The sequence below is a fragment of the Protomyctophum parallelum genome (assembly GCF_964188405.1).
Source record: "Protomyctophum parallelum genome assembly, chromosome: 14".
Lineage (NCBI taxonomy): Eukaryota > Metazoa > Chordata > Actinopteri > Myctophiformes > Myctophidae > Protomyctophum > Protomyctophum parallelum.
Window position 1 is genome coordinate 8,624,247 of NC_139709.1, and position 16,429 is coordinate 8,640,675.

Genomic DNA, 16,429 nt, shown 5'->3' on the forward strand with positions numbered 1-16,429 from the left:
ATCTTGTGATTCACTGATTAATAGTGTCTATTCAAGTGCCTTAAGGGTTTGTTTTTTTATAAACAGCCTGCAAAATGTTTAGCAACTATGGCCTTGGTGGAAAAAATAAAATGCCTCAAATTTCAAATGATTCTCCCGAGGTTGCGTATGTGTATGCCTTCATTTTATTGAATGCAGTTGCACACAGGCTGATAAGAAATAAAATAAAATAAAAGTGAGTCATCTAATTTGAATCCTACCACACAATCTTTCTTATTCACCAACCCCTTTCATCTGCAGTACACTGTATACAGGACACGTATGACCAGTGAATTCGTGGGAAATTAATAAACATTTAAAGTATCCCAGATCAAAGTCTTTATTGGAATGCGTACTCTTACTCACTACATCTTCCAGGGTAAGTCTTAAATAACGTTGACATATTTTCTTATTTTTTTTACACATCATTATCACAGACATAAAGTGCTAATCCAATCACTGCACAAGTACAGCACATAGCCTTGAGAGGGTACGCCACAGAACACGAGGAGGGAACTCAAGAAAGGCTTGATTTATTATAGCTATGCTATAGGTGTGGGCGGGTGTCACCACGCACTGAATACAGCAGATCCACAGGATCACAAGCTAGTGGATCACTGAATACAGCAGATCCACAGGATCACAAGCTAGTGGATCACTGAATACAGCAGATCCACAGGATCACAAGCTAGTGGATCACTGAATACAGCAGATCCACAGGATCACAAGCTAGTGGATCACTGAATACAGCAGATCCACAGGCTGACAAGCTAGTGGATCACTGAATACAGCAGATCCACAGGATCACAAGCGTGTGGATCACTGAATACAGCCGATCCACAGGATCACAAGCTAGTGGATCACTGAATACAGCCGATCCACAGGATCACAAGCTAGTGGATCACTGAATACAGCAGATCCACAGGATCACAAGCTAGTGGATCACTGAATACAGCAGATCCACAGGATCACAAGCTAGTGGATCACTGAATACAGCAGGTCCACAGGATCACAAGCTAGTGGATCACTGAATACAGCAGATCCACAGGATCACAAGCGTGTGGATGTGGCTGTTGTTGTCGGCGCACGGCACCCGCACACACAGGACGTATGAATCAGGCCTACAGTAAACATCACGTACAAAGACAGGTGTTGACGGACAAACGGTTGATAATTAAAACATCGATGCACATACAGTACCACACTCGTTCACACATCATCATCATCATCATGCACAGAGAACACTTCAGCTCCTGGCGGCCACAGTCTGAGGCTGCTGCTGGTCAGACGTCTGCAGCTGTTTGCCCAGATATTCCCTGTTGGAGGAAATTAGATCAGATTGATGAGGACGGAAAACGGCTGTGGCTCATTTTACACGTTCTGACATTCCATTCGACACAAATGGCCGGAAACATTTAACAAAACGGTACGGGCCGGTTTGTGTGCCAAACGGGCATGCTGATTTTACCTCATTAGTATATATGCTCTCCATTCATTATGTCTCTGTACATTGTGGCAAACGGCCATAGTGTTATTACTGTTACAGGGGCTAGATGGATGTGATAGGCCATCGACTAGTCATTCAACCGAATGTATCATTGAACTTGACATTGATTGAACCTGTGAATGGTTACAACAGATGTGACATTACTGAACTGTTATACAGACCGGTACAGCCAGGAGGGGCTTAAGAATAAAAGGAATCATTGTATAATATTTATATTGCTAAGAACATTTTTCTGTGTGGAGTTTGCATGTTCTCCCCGTGTCCCCTAGGGTAGGTACCCTCACAAAAACATGCAGTAATCCTGGTCACTAAACTGCCTCCCCCTGGCCAGCCGGGACGCCTGATGGAGGGGAAAGGAACTGGTTGGAATAACGTGTTCCTTCCACGCGCTACGTCCAACCAGGGAAACTCCCCCCCGTCAGGTGTAAAGGAGCAACTTGGACACTCAAGCATGAAGGAAGCATGAGTTAAGTCCGTTGCTCTCCCCAGGTTGGCGGAGGGTGTGTAGAGCCCAGGATCACATCACAGGATGATTGACACAGGGGTGAAAAATGGGTTACAAAATCGTGGGACAAACTTTCTTTTTATATATATATATTTTTTTAAAGAACATTTTCAGATTTTTCCATCATGTTGCCTAAGAGATGACTAATACTACGGTACTCACAACAAGCACAAGATAACAAAAGGCCCAGAAGGTTACTATATTTATTTTTTCTTTGTAAACTCAAATAGCCCAATCCCCAATGTGAAACACGGTTGCGTTATCTGTATACTTCCATTTGTGGTTGCTGCTAACGGCAATGTGATGTCTGGTTATATAATTTTAACTCAACATAATGTATTATGTACATTGTAACCGCAATCTTAACCCATTCTGACCGGGCACCCATTTTGGTGTTGGCATCATGTTATGCTTTAGCTATTTTTGAAAAATCGAAGACACTTTTAGAATCTGATCTCAGGTCAGAATGGGTTAATAATGAAACTGTCAGGATGTAATAGACATTTTTAGAATCTGATCTCAGGTCAGAATGGGTTAATGATACCTTCCTTTAACACCCTATATATATATATATATATATATATATATATATCTGTTGCCTGGGGTCCCCCAGGGTCTCTAATCAGCACCCTCCTACTTTCCCTCTATAGTATACCATATCTGTCTCAGTGGGGGGGGGGGGGGGGGGGGGGAAACAATATCTAAAAATGTAAATGCTTCTGGATATATTGCAGAGTTTGAAATGGCCAATGCTCCTTTTAACCTTTATCCAGTCTCCGGCTAATAGCCTCTATACACGTGCAGGCAGGAAACGAAAAAACTGCAGCTGACAAGATGAGGTGGTCTAATTGGAGGCACGGCCAGGGAAAATGCATTTTTCTAACGGACACATTCAGTTCCATTTCACAAGAAGCCCGCACGGAAACACACAACGTTACAAGGCCATTGAAAACGCCTCGACTTGTCGCTCCCGTCAGTGTGAAGACATTTCAACGCCGAGTACACAGCGAGTACACAGCGAGTACACAGTGAGTACACAGTCAGTCAACAACAACAAAGCACACACTTTGCAGAATATGAACCCGGACATGTTGACATGTCACATATTATGCCAATTATGAAAATTGCTCAACATGTATGCAATTTAGCATCCGGCAGTTTCTACATGCTGGCGACCCATACTCAACATTTCTATAACTATAAAACCTTGGTGTACTCAACATGTCCGGCTTCACAATGGGGATCTATGGCAGGGGGTCTCAACCCGTGGGTTGCGACCCCTCGGGGGGGTCCCCCAATTTTTTATTTATTTTTTGCAACTGAATGGCTGGAAAATGGAAATGAAGAGTTTACATATAGTACACATAGTACATCCATACACCTTCCCTAATAATTATATCTGGTTTCAGTATTTATTTATGGTGTATTGTCTATTATTAAGGTTATTGTAGGGGGTGGGGAAGGGGGTCCCCGAGTCGTTGCCAATGCATTTTCGGGGGTCCCCGCCGACCCAAACCGTTGAGAACCCCCTGATCTATGGGCTGACTATTAGACAATAATAAGTGCGCTCACAAAAGCTTCAAGCTTCAAAGAAAAGCAGGTGGTTAAAAGTAAATCAGATCCAGATGACACACTGGGCCAATTTACGGGGGCAAGGTTGTGGGAACGCGGAGCGCCGTCTGTCGTTGTCATGACAGCAGGAGCCTGAAACTGGGAGATGTTTTTCTCTCCCTCGCAAACACAGACATGGTAACTGAAGGTGAACACGTCGATGTCCGCCTCGCACGTTGGAGAGGAGATGTGTTACATGTGCTGCTGAGAAGGCCATTAATGGTGGTCACTAAAGGCAGTGGTGGAAAAAGTACTCACATTTATTTTTTTACTTTAGTAAAAGTATCAATACTGCAATGGGAAAATACTCAACTAAAAGTCTGGAATTCAAAATTTACTTGAGTAAAAGTATAAAGGTATTGGTAGTTGTCATTTATGCAGAATGTCCCATTCCACAAGTTTCCAAATGTATACAAGGCTTTTGAAAATAGCAGATCTAGAAGCTAAATGAGATTGTAGATCGGCTATTTTCAAATTGTCAAAACGTATATAGGGCTGAAGTGGTTAATGGTTAATGTACATTTTGTAATAATAATCACAATCTACAAATTAACTAAATTAACTAAAGTTTCCAAATAATTGCAGTACAATATTTGGATCCGAGATGTAATGGAGTAGAAGTAAAAGTATTGGAAATTTGAAATATACTCTAGTACAAATTCCTCAAAAAGTACAGCACTTAAGTAAATGTACTTAGTTACTTTCCACCAGTGTCACTAGGCCTGCTGAGCAGAATCCGACAGTTAAGAGTTGGAGCGGCAATCTTGATTACACTTAATATCTAAATGAGCGTTTAGTATTCAGAAAGGCGCGCAGAAGGCAGCTTCATCTGAACAATAATCATTCTGGACACACGGAGACACATTGGATAACGACTCTTCTGAGGCGACATAAACCCAACTGAGCCGTCGCGCTGAGAGAAAATCAATAGTAGTGGAGTGAGTTCTCTCTAAGCATTCTCTCGTCAGTATAGGACAGGTAGGGAAGGCGATGTTTGTAGGAAATGTTTTTGAGCAGGGGCTTTGGGCCGTTATGCTCACCTAACAGCATGCCGTATTGCCTTGGGAGTGATAATATTGCTTTTCTTTCATTTTTTTCCCTTTTTTTTTCCTCCAATCCACTTGGGACATTTCATTCCATGAAAATTTCAAATGTTAAACGGTTTTTAATCCGCCAACAATTATCAGAACTACAGCAGTGAAATCCGAAAACCGATTTGAATACACAAGAATAACATTGGCAAACTTTGATACAATTTCTACTGTCATTAACTTTTAAAAGCAATTACCGGTACTTGCAACCTGTCATCCCAATTGTGTGTATGCTATGTATTTATAGGTGAAAATATTTTTTTTTCTTTTAGGTTTTATGACCTCAATTACACCCAAACACTGGTCTGGAGTTTTCTCTGGGGTTTGTAAGCCTTTTGAGCTGCAATAAAAACAGGCAAAACAGCGAAAACAGTGACATCTGCTGGCAAATTCCATTGACATATACAGTATTGGATTTGCAGACTGTGACATCATAAACAGCAAGAAAATCAGAGCACTTGTTTGAGCTTGTTTTGGGTGCAATTGAGCTCAGGAAAAAAAAAAATTATGTCACAATCCCCCACATTTCCAAAATATTTATATTAAATATAATATAAATATATTATAACTAGTGCTGCACAATTAATAATAATAATAATTTAAAAATAGATCTAGATTCAGACACCTATGGGATCTCATTTCTACATTTGAGCCAGAATGGTGCAGCTCTATAGTTGGCTGTCCAATTCACTTTAGTTACTCTCATGTTTTTGTTACAAGAGAGTGACTTTAAAGATGGAGTGCCACAATTTTTGTATTTTTCCAGTTTTCCATGTGTTTATGAGGTTCATTAGACACCCTGGAGTCGTTTTTATGTGCAATGGTGTAATAACTTTGTATTTAGGGCTTCTTCCTGGGGGCTGAACCCTTGACAGTCAAACGGGCCAATGAAATAAACACGGATAGTGCAACGTATAAATATTGCACGCAACGATCGCACCTCCTCCTCATTATATATATTTTTAAATACGACAACCTCTGTGGGCGGAGCACTCAATTATATGTTACAGGTGTATGTTGTTACGACGGCGTGAAGAAATTAATGGATGCGCTGAAGCAAACTTTTAAAACGGGTTGTTATGCCGCTCTGTGTTGAATTCAACGTGGACCGGCGATCCTGGTCGTGAACGCACGTCGCCGTTTACCATAGAGTTGTGTTTGATCGTGGACGGGCCTTCATGTTAACTCAACCCAGTGTGCCAAATAACTGAACGTTTTAAACGGTTGTTTCAGCCCGTCAATGTGTTTTTTCAGCCCGTCGGGACAACAGACACATTACAGATTACACAACAGATTACCGCGTCGGCCTTCAGATTTTTCACACGATGTTCAGATGTTAATAATTTGACATTAACCCATTCTGACCGGGCACCCATTTTGGTGTTGGCATCATGTTATGCTTTAGCTATTGAAAAATAGCAGATCTACAAGCTCATAGCGCGCCACCGAGTGGCGCGCTACGAGCTTGTAGGTCTGCTATTTTTGAAAAATCAAAGAACGACTGACATTTTTTAGAATCTGATCTCAGGTCAGAATGGGTCAATCAGACCAATGTGTGTCCAGTGGAAACCTCGTATGAATCTGATCTCAGGTCAAACTGACACAACCTAGTGACCTACTGACGTGGGCAGGACCAACTCGAGACATCTCAGCCAGGGTCAGTCAGAGCTAGCAGCGATAGGCTAACATAAAGTAATAATAATAATAATACAAATAAAAGACTAATTATCTGTGCCTGTGGGCACTGGGCAGAAGTGTATCATCAAGACAATTATCAGGACAATGATGGAGACGGCTCTAATGAATGCACATCATGAGAGCATAGTTAGATGTTTTACTTCCATGCGTAGGCATATACTGTAATATACTGTAGCTTACATTTCCATTTCCAAGTAAGTGGATGTATAGGCTATATGGAAATTAAACATAGCCTAGTTTAATAGGAATGTCAGGTAGGAAGGAATACACACACATTGCAGTAAAATGTGTGCAGTGATGCTAAATGAATGTCATTGTCTTGCAAGCAGCCAAGCAATTATACCATTTGCAACTCCAGAGCTGTGTTGCTGTACAGTAGTGTACAGACAATTACGGGCTGTAAGGCAGTGTTGTTTTTGGCAGCAAATCTTGATTTTAGTCACATTTTAGTCACCTGGAATGTTTTAGTGTTAGTCTAGTTTTAGTCAACTAAAATCTACAGTTGATTTAGTCGACTACATTTTATTTTGGTGGGCCTTGTTGCCATCGTAATGACTGTTTTTACACTCGTTGTGAGCTTGTAGATCGACAATTTTCAGCATGCAAGTGCTGAAAAGTGTAAAATGTGTTAAGTGCAAGTGTTTTATTATTCCCCAATAAAACAGTTTGATTGGCTACGGCCACCCCCATTACAGATGATGGCCCCCCACCAATGAAGAGGGCATTACCTCCCTGTCCTTCATCTGAACCAGAATCTGGTTCAAACATATATGGTTGAATCTCACCAATCTGCCATCCCTCTGCCATTTGTAAACAATTGGGCAGAGGCGTTGGAGGCGGAGGGATGGATTAGGTGGGTGGTTCTAAGGTTAAACTCACGCATACCTAATGAACTGGTGGGTGTGTCCACACAAAACCATCATTTTAACAAATACTGTACACTTTAAAAAAAAAAATTATACCTCCTTATAGAACAATAAGACCTGATGATCATGTTTAAGGGTGGAAAACAATCACGGCACTCCATCTTTAAAGCCAAGTAGTTAGCTCCAGGTGCCACATTTTGAATGTAGTAATGTTCAGCAACTACAGACTGAAGACAATACATATTTTCATGGAAAAAAAAATAGAATCAATTCTTGTGGAGGAAAATCGAGATTCACGTTTGAGCAAGAATCGTGCAGCACTTTCAACAATCTTCAAAAATAGTGAATAAAAGCAGATCTAGGCTGTGAGCTTGTATAGATTTAAGTGGTTAAATAGCACTTTGTGCACAAAATCACCATGCAGGTTGTGCAATAGGTTCCTTTCACAGCAGTAAATTCAAATGCTAAACATTTGAATACATTTGCATATATACTGTATATTTACGGTCTCTGTAAATGTCTTTGTAAATGTCACGAATAAATAAATTGACCAAACATAATAATTTCCCCCACACTTTGGTGTACAGGTCGTCCGAGCATTGCAATCACTTACTGTAAGCCCCGTTCACACCAAGGAAGCTAGAAGCAGCTTCTTGCTTCGTGGTCCCATGTTATCTCTATGCAGACCAGCTTTTTCATTTTGAAGCTTGGAATGAACAGCTTTTTTTTGGTTTTGCGTGCTTTTTTTCTCCTCAAAACTTAACCTTGACCCGCAGCTTTTAAAAGCTGGGTTCTGGCTTCAGCTTCTAGAAGCTGCTTCTAACCGATCAGAGCACTAGCTTCCTTGGTGTGAACGCGGCATTAGGCAATGCTCGTCGAAACACAAACAAAGCGTCCACACTCAGGAAGCCGTGCGCACTGCCTAGATAGTGGCAGGAGAACAAACACATTGTTCTAGCGATGTTTGTAGGAAATGTTTGTACGATTTTTGAGCAGGGGCTTTGGGCCGTTATGCTCACGTAACAGCATGCCGTATTGCCTTGGGAGTGATAATAATATTGCTTTTCTTTCATTATTTTCCCTTTTTTTCCCTCCAATCCACTTGGGACATTTCATTCCAAGAAATTTTCAAATGTTAAACGGTTTTTAATCCGCCCACAATTATCAGAACTACAGCAGTGAAATCCGAAAACCGATTTGAATACACAAGAATAACATTGGCAAACTTTGATACAATTTCTACTGTCATTAACTTTTAAAAGCAATTACCGGTACTTGCAACCTGTCATCCCAATTGTGTGTATGCTATGTATTTATAGGTGAAAATCTTTAAAGGTTTCATAACATTGATTTACATTTTTCTTTTTTTTTCTTTTAGGTTTTATGACCTCAATTACACCCAAACACTGGTCTGGAGTTTTCTCTGGGGTTTGTAAGCCCTTTGAGCTGCAATGAAAACAGGCAAAACAGCGAAAACAGTGACATCTGCTGGCAAATTCCATTGACATAAACAGTATTGGATTTGCAGGCTGTGACATCATAAACAGCAAGAAAATCAGAGCACTTGTTTGAGCTTGTTTTGGGTGCAATTGAGCTCAGAAAAAGAAATATACAAAAACTTGTTTTTATGCCACAATCCCCCACATTTCCAAAATATTTCAACTAGTGCTGCACAATTAATAATAATAATAAAAAAATAGATCTAGATTCAGACACCTATGGGATCTCATTTCTACATTTGTACATTATAGTTGGCTGTCCAATTCACTTTAGTTACTCTTATGTTTTTGTTACATGAGAGAGACTTTAAACAGACAACCTCAAAGTGCTTGACATAAACCTCTCTTAAAGATGGAGTGCCACAATTTTTGTATTTTTCCAGTTTTCCATGTGTTTATGAGGTTCATTAGACACCCTGGAGTCGTTTTTATGTGCAATGGTGTAATAACTTTGTATTTAGGGCTTCTTCCTGGGGGCTGAACCCTTGACAGTCAAACGGGCCAATGAAATAAACACGGATAGTGCAACGTATAAATATTGCACGCAACGATCACACCTCCTCCTCATTATATATTTTTTTAAATACGACAACCTCTGTGGGCGGAGCGCTCAATTATATGTTACAGGTGTATGTTGTTACGACGGCGTGAAGAAATTAATGGATGCGCTGAAGCAAACTTTTAAAACGGGTTGTTATGCCGCTCTGTGTTGAATTCAACGTGGACCGCCGGCGATCCTGGTCGTGAACGCACGTCGCCGTTTACCATAGAGTTGTGTTTGATCGTGGACGGGCCTTCATGTTAATTCAACCCAGTGTGCCAAATAACTGAACGTTTTAAACGGTTGTTTCAGCCCGTCAATGTGTTTTTTCAGCCCGTCGGGACAACAGACACATTACAGATTACACAACAGATTACCGCGTCGGCCTTCAGATTTTTCACACGACGTTCAGATGTTAATAATTTGACATTAAACTGACACAACCTAGTGAAACTACTGACGTGGGCGGGACCAACTCGAGACATCTCAGCCAGGGTCAGTCAGAGCTAGCCGCGATAGGCTAACATAAAGCAACTGTTTTTCAATAATAATAATAATACAAATAAAAGACTAATTATCAGTGCCTGTGGGCACTGGGCAGAAGTGTATTATCAAGACAATTATCAGGACAATGATGGAGACGGCTCTAATGAATGCACATTATGAGAGCATAGTTAGATGTTTTACTTTCATGCGTAGGCATATACTGTAATATACTGTAGCTTACATTTCCATTTCCAAGTAAGTGGATGTATAGGCTATATGGAAATTAAACATAGCCTAGTTTAATAGGAATGTCAGGTAGGAAGGAATACACACACATTGCAGTAAAATGTGTGCAGTGATGCTAAATGAATGTCATTGTCTTGCAAGCAGCCAAGCAATTATACCATTTGCAACTGCAGCTCTGTCCAGAGCTGTGTTGCTGTACAGTAGTGTACAGACAATTACGGGCTGTAAGGCAGTGTTGTTTTTGGCAGCAAATTTTGATTTTAGTCACATTTTAGTCACCTGGAATGTTTTAGTGTTAGTCTAGTTTTAGTCAACTAAAATCTACAGTTGATTTAGGTGCTATTTACATGAGGATGGTGTTCATAAAAAACGGCAAAATAAAGTATCGTTTGCTGCTGTCATTTAGACGAGAACCGTGTTCACAGGAGGTGAAAACGCAACGAAGTGAAACCACCTCCCAGAGTGGAAATCTTTTAGAACGCCGTTTCCTATGGTCTCCATATAAACAGGCAAAACGGTGGATCCGCAAAACTTGTGACATCATGGCTTACGTCAGCTCTGGTCGGCTCGCCCCGTGTCCTACGTTTTTACATGGTGTCATAGGCATGCGTCAGTTGCTAGGGGAAACGAACAACAACAACCATGTCGGATAGTCCGGTTTGCTGGAGGTGTGATGAGGACGCGACGTTTGTTTACTTTCTGTGTAGAAGAAGAACGGAAGTAGTTCTACGCATGCGTGACTTATGTCTATGGTTTATATAAGCGCTGCGTCACACGGACCCCACAAGGACACGCGCCACCTAGCGACCTGGCATATATATGCATGCACTTTGTAGCGTGTTCATTCAAGTGTGCGTTCTCATGTAAATGGTCCAAAAAAATGAGAACGCAACAGGACTTTGACGAGTTATATGGAGATGGTCGCCGTCTAAAAGAGGCCTCAGTCGACTACATTTTATTTTGGTGGGCCTTGTTGCCATCGTAATGACTGTTTTTACACTCGTTGTGAGCTTGTAGATCGACAATTTTCAGCATGCAAGTGCTGAAAAGTGTAAAATGTGTCAAGTGCAAGTGTTTTATTATTCCCCAATAAAACAGTTTGATTGGTTACGGCCACCCCCATTACAGATGATGGCCCCCCCACCAATGAAGAGGGCATTACCTCCCTGTCCTTCATCTGAACCAGAATCTGGTTCAAACATATATGGTTGAATCTCACCAATCTGCCATTTGTAAACAATTGGGCAGAGCCATGGGCAGTCCTTTTGTAAGGAGAGGGAGGAACTAGGACAGGTGGGTGGTCTTAAAGTTGGAGGCGGAGGGATGGATTAGGTGGGTGGTTCTAAGGTTAAACTCACGCATACCTAATGAACTGGTGGGTGTGTCCACATAAAACCATCATTTTAACAAATACTGTACACTTTTTTGAAAAAATTATACCTCCTTATAGAACAATAAGACCTGATGATCATGTTTAAAGGGATTGTGACATTTAAAACACATTTTTGTAGATTTTTTGGCTTTTTTGGCTTTTCTTGACATCAATTTCACAAAAAAAAAACGAAGTTTGAACATTCAGTGTATTCTCTGCTGTCTGGACTCTTGTGAATAATTATGCAAAAATGTCTCATCTGGTTGGACGGCAGGGATATACGTAGATCCCGGCTAAACCTCCGCCCCCTCCACTCTGCTCCCTGCCTAGTGCCTACCCTCTCTTCTCCGCTTCCTCATTGTCAACCGCGACTTTGTTTCTTTGTAATACTTACTAATAATGTCTTCTAGAGAAAAATTAATCTGCTCTGTTGTTGGCTGTGGATACCAACTTACACTGGATACCAACTGGCCTAGATTACTCTTTTATTTTTGACGACGTTCCTACCACGTTGTCAAAGAAGCGCATCTTGGGTTGACAGGAAAGGGGGAATTACCGACATCTACAGGCTAAAAGAATGTGTTTTTCCATGGCTTCTCAGGATGAACTTTAGACATGCACAAAAACTCGTGTCAAGAAATACTGGAGTGGAGTTGAGTGTTCAAACTTTTTAGACACGTTTGAAGGACCATGGCCAAGACTTTTAATGTTGTTAAAATTATGTTATAAATCATGTCATAATACCTTTAAGGGTGGAAAACAATCACGGCACTCCATCTTTAAAGCCAAGTAGTTAGCTCCAGGTGCCACATTTTGAATGTAGTAATGTTCAGCAACTACAGACTGAAGACAATACATATTTTCATGGAAAAAAAATAGAATCAATTCTTGTGGAGGAAAATCGAGATTCACGTTTGAGCAAGAATCGTGCAGCACTTTCAACAATCTTCAAAAATAGTGAATAAAAGCAGATCTAGGCTGTGAGCTTGTATAGATTTAAGTGGTTAAGTGCTTTGTGCACAAAATCACCATGCAGGTTGTGCAATAGATTCCTTTCACAGCAGTAAATTCAAATGCTAAACAAACTAAAATCATTGGAAAGTCTCGTCATCCGCTCCGAACACGACCCTTATGCCATTAGGAATCTGTGTGTCAAAATGCAAATCAAAATGGCTTGAAGATATTGTTTGTTCCAGCCTCCATCAATCTGCTGAAACCAGTGACAAAACATTAGCGGCACTTAGCAGCAGGTTTTTCTTTGTGGCTTTCACCTTCATTTTATATATATATATATATATATATATTTTTTTTTATGGGAGGGACAGGGAATGGGAAGACATGCAGTAACGGCCGTCAGGATCGGGAGTCGAACCCACGGCACACTGCCAGACTGGATTGACCAGCCAAGGTGCCTGGACCACTGAGCCACGGCCCAGGCCTTAGCAGCAGTTTTGCACTTAAAAGGAACTACAACATGCATTTTAAACCGTTTTTAATATTTAATCATATTGTTTATGTCCCGCAAACATATTTCTAATGGTTTGAGCCTAAATCACCACTCTTAATATAACCAGTCCATGTCATTTCTGTCTGGCTTTATAAGCAGTTTTAGCTGCAGTACCACATTGTCCTGATGTGGTGGGGGGGGCGCTGTGTATGCAAATTACTTTCTCCGCCACACCCTCACCTAAAGGAAAGGAAAGGTACTATGTTTACCCAGGGTAACTGGACTAAGCTCAAGAACTTGTTTACAGCCAGGCCCTGCTCATAGAACATTTCATGGTAGAGGTTCAATGCCTTGTTCAAGGGCACTTGGTGGTGGTAATTTTAACGTGCCGGTCCGCGGATACGAACCAGCGACCTTCCGATATTTTTTTACCTAAATGTAACAAAAAAGAATCCCCAGGAGCCCTTGTCAGGGCCTCAAATCCAGTACCGCGCGGTCCAATTTCCTCGAAGGGTTCCTGAGGGCCAAGTTCACACCAAGGAAGCTAGAAGCAGCTTCTTGCTTCGTGGTCCCATGTTATCTCTATGCAGACCAGCTTTTTCATTTTGAAGCTTGGAATGAACAGCTTTTTTTTGGTTTTGCGTGCTTTTTTTCTCCTCAAAACTTAACTTTGACGCAGCTTTTAAAAGCTGGGTTCTGGCTTCAGCTTCTAGAAGCTGCTTCTAACCAATCAGAGCACTAGCTTCCTTGGTGTGAACGCGGCATTAGGCAGGAGAAACAAGGCAATGCTCGTCGAAACACAAACAAAGCGTCCGCACAGCGGCTCAGGAAGCCGTGCGCACTGCCTAGATAGTGGCAGGAGAACAAACACATTGTTCTAGCTGCTGTTAACCCATTTATGACGGGAACCCCTTTTGGTGTTTTAAGCATTGTTATACTTTACCTGTTGAAAAATAGCAGATCTACAAGCTCATAGCGCGGCACCGAGTGCCGCGCTACGAGCTTGTAGGTCTGCTATTTTCTTTTAAATCGTGAAATGTGGGGCAAATCTTTGAATGTATTATTTCAGAGCGAGCGTTTGTTAACTCAAATCTTTGCTTCTGGGTGGGTCACTGGAACAACATATTTTCAGATGGGGGGTTGGCGGCCAATTACATCATATTTCTGACATGAAAATGTTTGAGTACCACCCGATATCAGAAAACTGTCAGGATTTAGAAGGCAATGTTAGAATCGTCCTCCAGTCTAAACGGGTTAAATCATCTCTGTGTGTGTGTCTGTTTCTACGGAGATGCGGGAGGAGGGATGGAGATAGAGGACTAGGCAAAACGCCTGAGACCACATGTACAGTAATACTGTACACAGCAGGTGGGTCGAATTGAAGTGGACTGTGTGAATGAGTCGGCCTAGGCCTTGAGAGAACATGCCATGAGCACTGCCACGCTGCGTAGAAAGAAAAGCAGAGGATTCGTGACTTCAATGAATTCTGGTTTCTATTCTACTCTGCATCCAAATAAATAATGGGCCCTTTGGCTATCAGTGTGTGCGGACTCTGTCTCTTTTGTCTTTTTAGACTCTTTAGATGTTTCTGCCGTGAGCTGGCACCACTACAAAGACTGGTGTGCTTTTAGCATCCTCCTGCACAGTGTGTAACTTCAATGAACCCACTGCCGGCATACAAGACCCCAGATTGTACGGAAAAAATCTGTATTTGACACACTTTCAAGATGAAATGTTTCAAAAATAGCAGATGTGTAGAGAGATAGAGAGAGAGAGAGAGAGAGAGAGAGAGAGAGAGAGAGAGAGAGAACGAACCAAACACGAATCCTTGTTGAAAAAAAAAAAAAAAAAGAGAGAGAATCACAGCCACACAATAATAACAAAATAATTTTGCTTGAATACAGTGACCCAATGTGTTAATCCATCATTGTGTTCAGGTCTGATATTGCAGTGGAGATCTATCTGTCTGCTGCTTTAATGTGCCATCTGCTTTTAGTCCTGTCTCTATGTGTGTACCGTGTGTCTCTCTGCTTTTAGTCCTGTCTATGTGTGTACTCTCTATGTGTCTCTCTGCAAAGGGCTGGCCAACCCATTCTGACCTGAGATCAGATTCATACGAGGTTTCCGCCGGACACACACTGGTCTGATGAACCCATTCTGACCTGAGATCAGATTCTAAAAATGTCAGTCGCTCTTCGATTTTTCAAAAATAGCAGACCTACAAGCTCGTATCGCGCCACTCGGTGGCGCGATATGAGCTTGTAGGCCTGCTATTTTTAAATAGCTAAAGCATAACATGATGCTGACAACAAAATGGGTGCCCGTTCAGAATGGGTTAATGCTGAGTAAATTCCTCCACATTGCAATATTCTTCTTCAGAATGCAGTGAATTCACCAATACAGAGCATTTAACAAATTTAGAATTTGGCCCCATGTTACAAACTATTGGATGAGTGTGCCATCTGATCAGAAACACAGCGGAATAATTAGACCCTCATATTTCAGCACTGCCATCAAGGGTGTTCTGGTTATTTTAACAGGGTTGTGAAGAAGGCATTTTCATTATTCCAAATATCCCAGCGTTGCATTACCGTATATATATATATTTAGTTGAAATAATTATGGCAGCTAAAAAACAACAACAACCGCTGGTCACAGGTTATCTGGACAGTCTGCTCTCGAGAGTTAAAGATCTACACTACAGCATAAGGGTCCATTTGGTTAGCAACTCTCCATCCTTTAGCTGGGGACCACCTGGAACCTCCTCAAGGACCACTGGTTGAAAACCAACGTGTCAATGGGTTATTAATAAGGAGACAGCACATGGATCAGAGCACATACCAGTTGTGGACCATGAGCTTCTGCACCGCCAGCAGGGCGTTGTAGCGCACCAGCTGGTCCTCATGGTGCATGTGGTTCATCACCAGTTGCTTTCCGCCCAGCTGCTCAATCACTCTGGAAAACACAGGGGAAAACACCAGTCAATGCAGTTTATCACAGGGGCCAGGAGGGAAACACCAGTCAATGCAGTTTATAACAGGGGCCAGAAAAACACCAGTCAATGCAGTTTATCACAGGGGCCAGAAAACACCAGTCAATGCAGTTTATCACAGGGGCCAGGAGGGAAACACCAGTCAATGCAGTTTATCACAGGGGCCAGGAGGGAAACACCAGTCAATGCAGTTTATCACAGGGGCCAGAAAAACACCAGTCAATGCAGTTTATCACAGGGGCCAGGAGGGAAACACCAGTCAATGCAGTTTATCACAGGGGCCAGGAGGGAAACACCAGTCAATGCAGTTTATCACAGGGGCCAGGAGGAAAACACCAGTCAATGCAGTTTATCACAGGGGCCAGGAGGAAAACACCAGTCAATGCAGTTTATCACAGGGGCCAGAAAAACACCAGTCAATGCAGTTTATATCGGTACGCACAGAAGAAAAAAAAACGAATCGCGAATACAAGCGGCCAAAATGAGTGATTTTGTGTGCTTCGGGTATAGCAAGATGCATTCGCTGTGATCACCACCACTGAAACGCTCC

General features: G+C 41.8%; 1 protein-coding gene across 1 annotated transcript in view; it reads right to left on the reverse strand.

Moving 5' to 3' along the window:
* Positions 1–422: 422 nt before the first annotated feature.
* The window catches only part of atp6v1h (ATPase H+ transporting V1 subunit H), a 51,411-nt gene continuing 35,404 nt past the window's right edge, over positions 423–16,429 (reverse strand). The window contains exons 13-14 of the mRNA XM_083781175.1: positions 15,729–15,842; positions 423–1,334 (exon numbers count right to left, since the gene is read on the reverse strand). Coding sequence (XP_083637301.1) covers positions 1,265–1,334; positions 15,729–15,842 — 184 coding nt within the window. The 3' untranslated portion in view covers positions 423–1,264. The remainder of the gene's footprint in view (positions 1,335–15,728; positions 15,843–16,429) is intronic.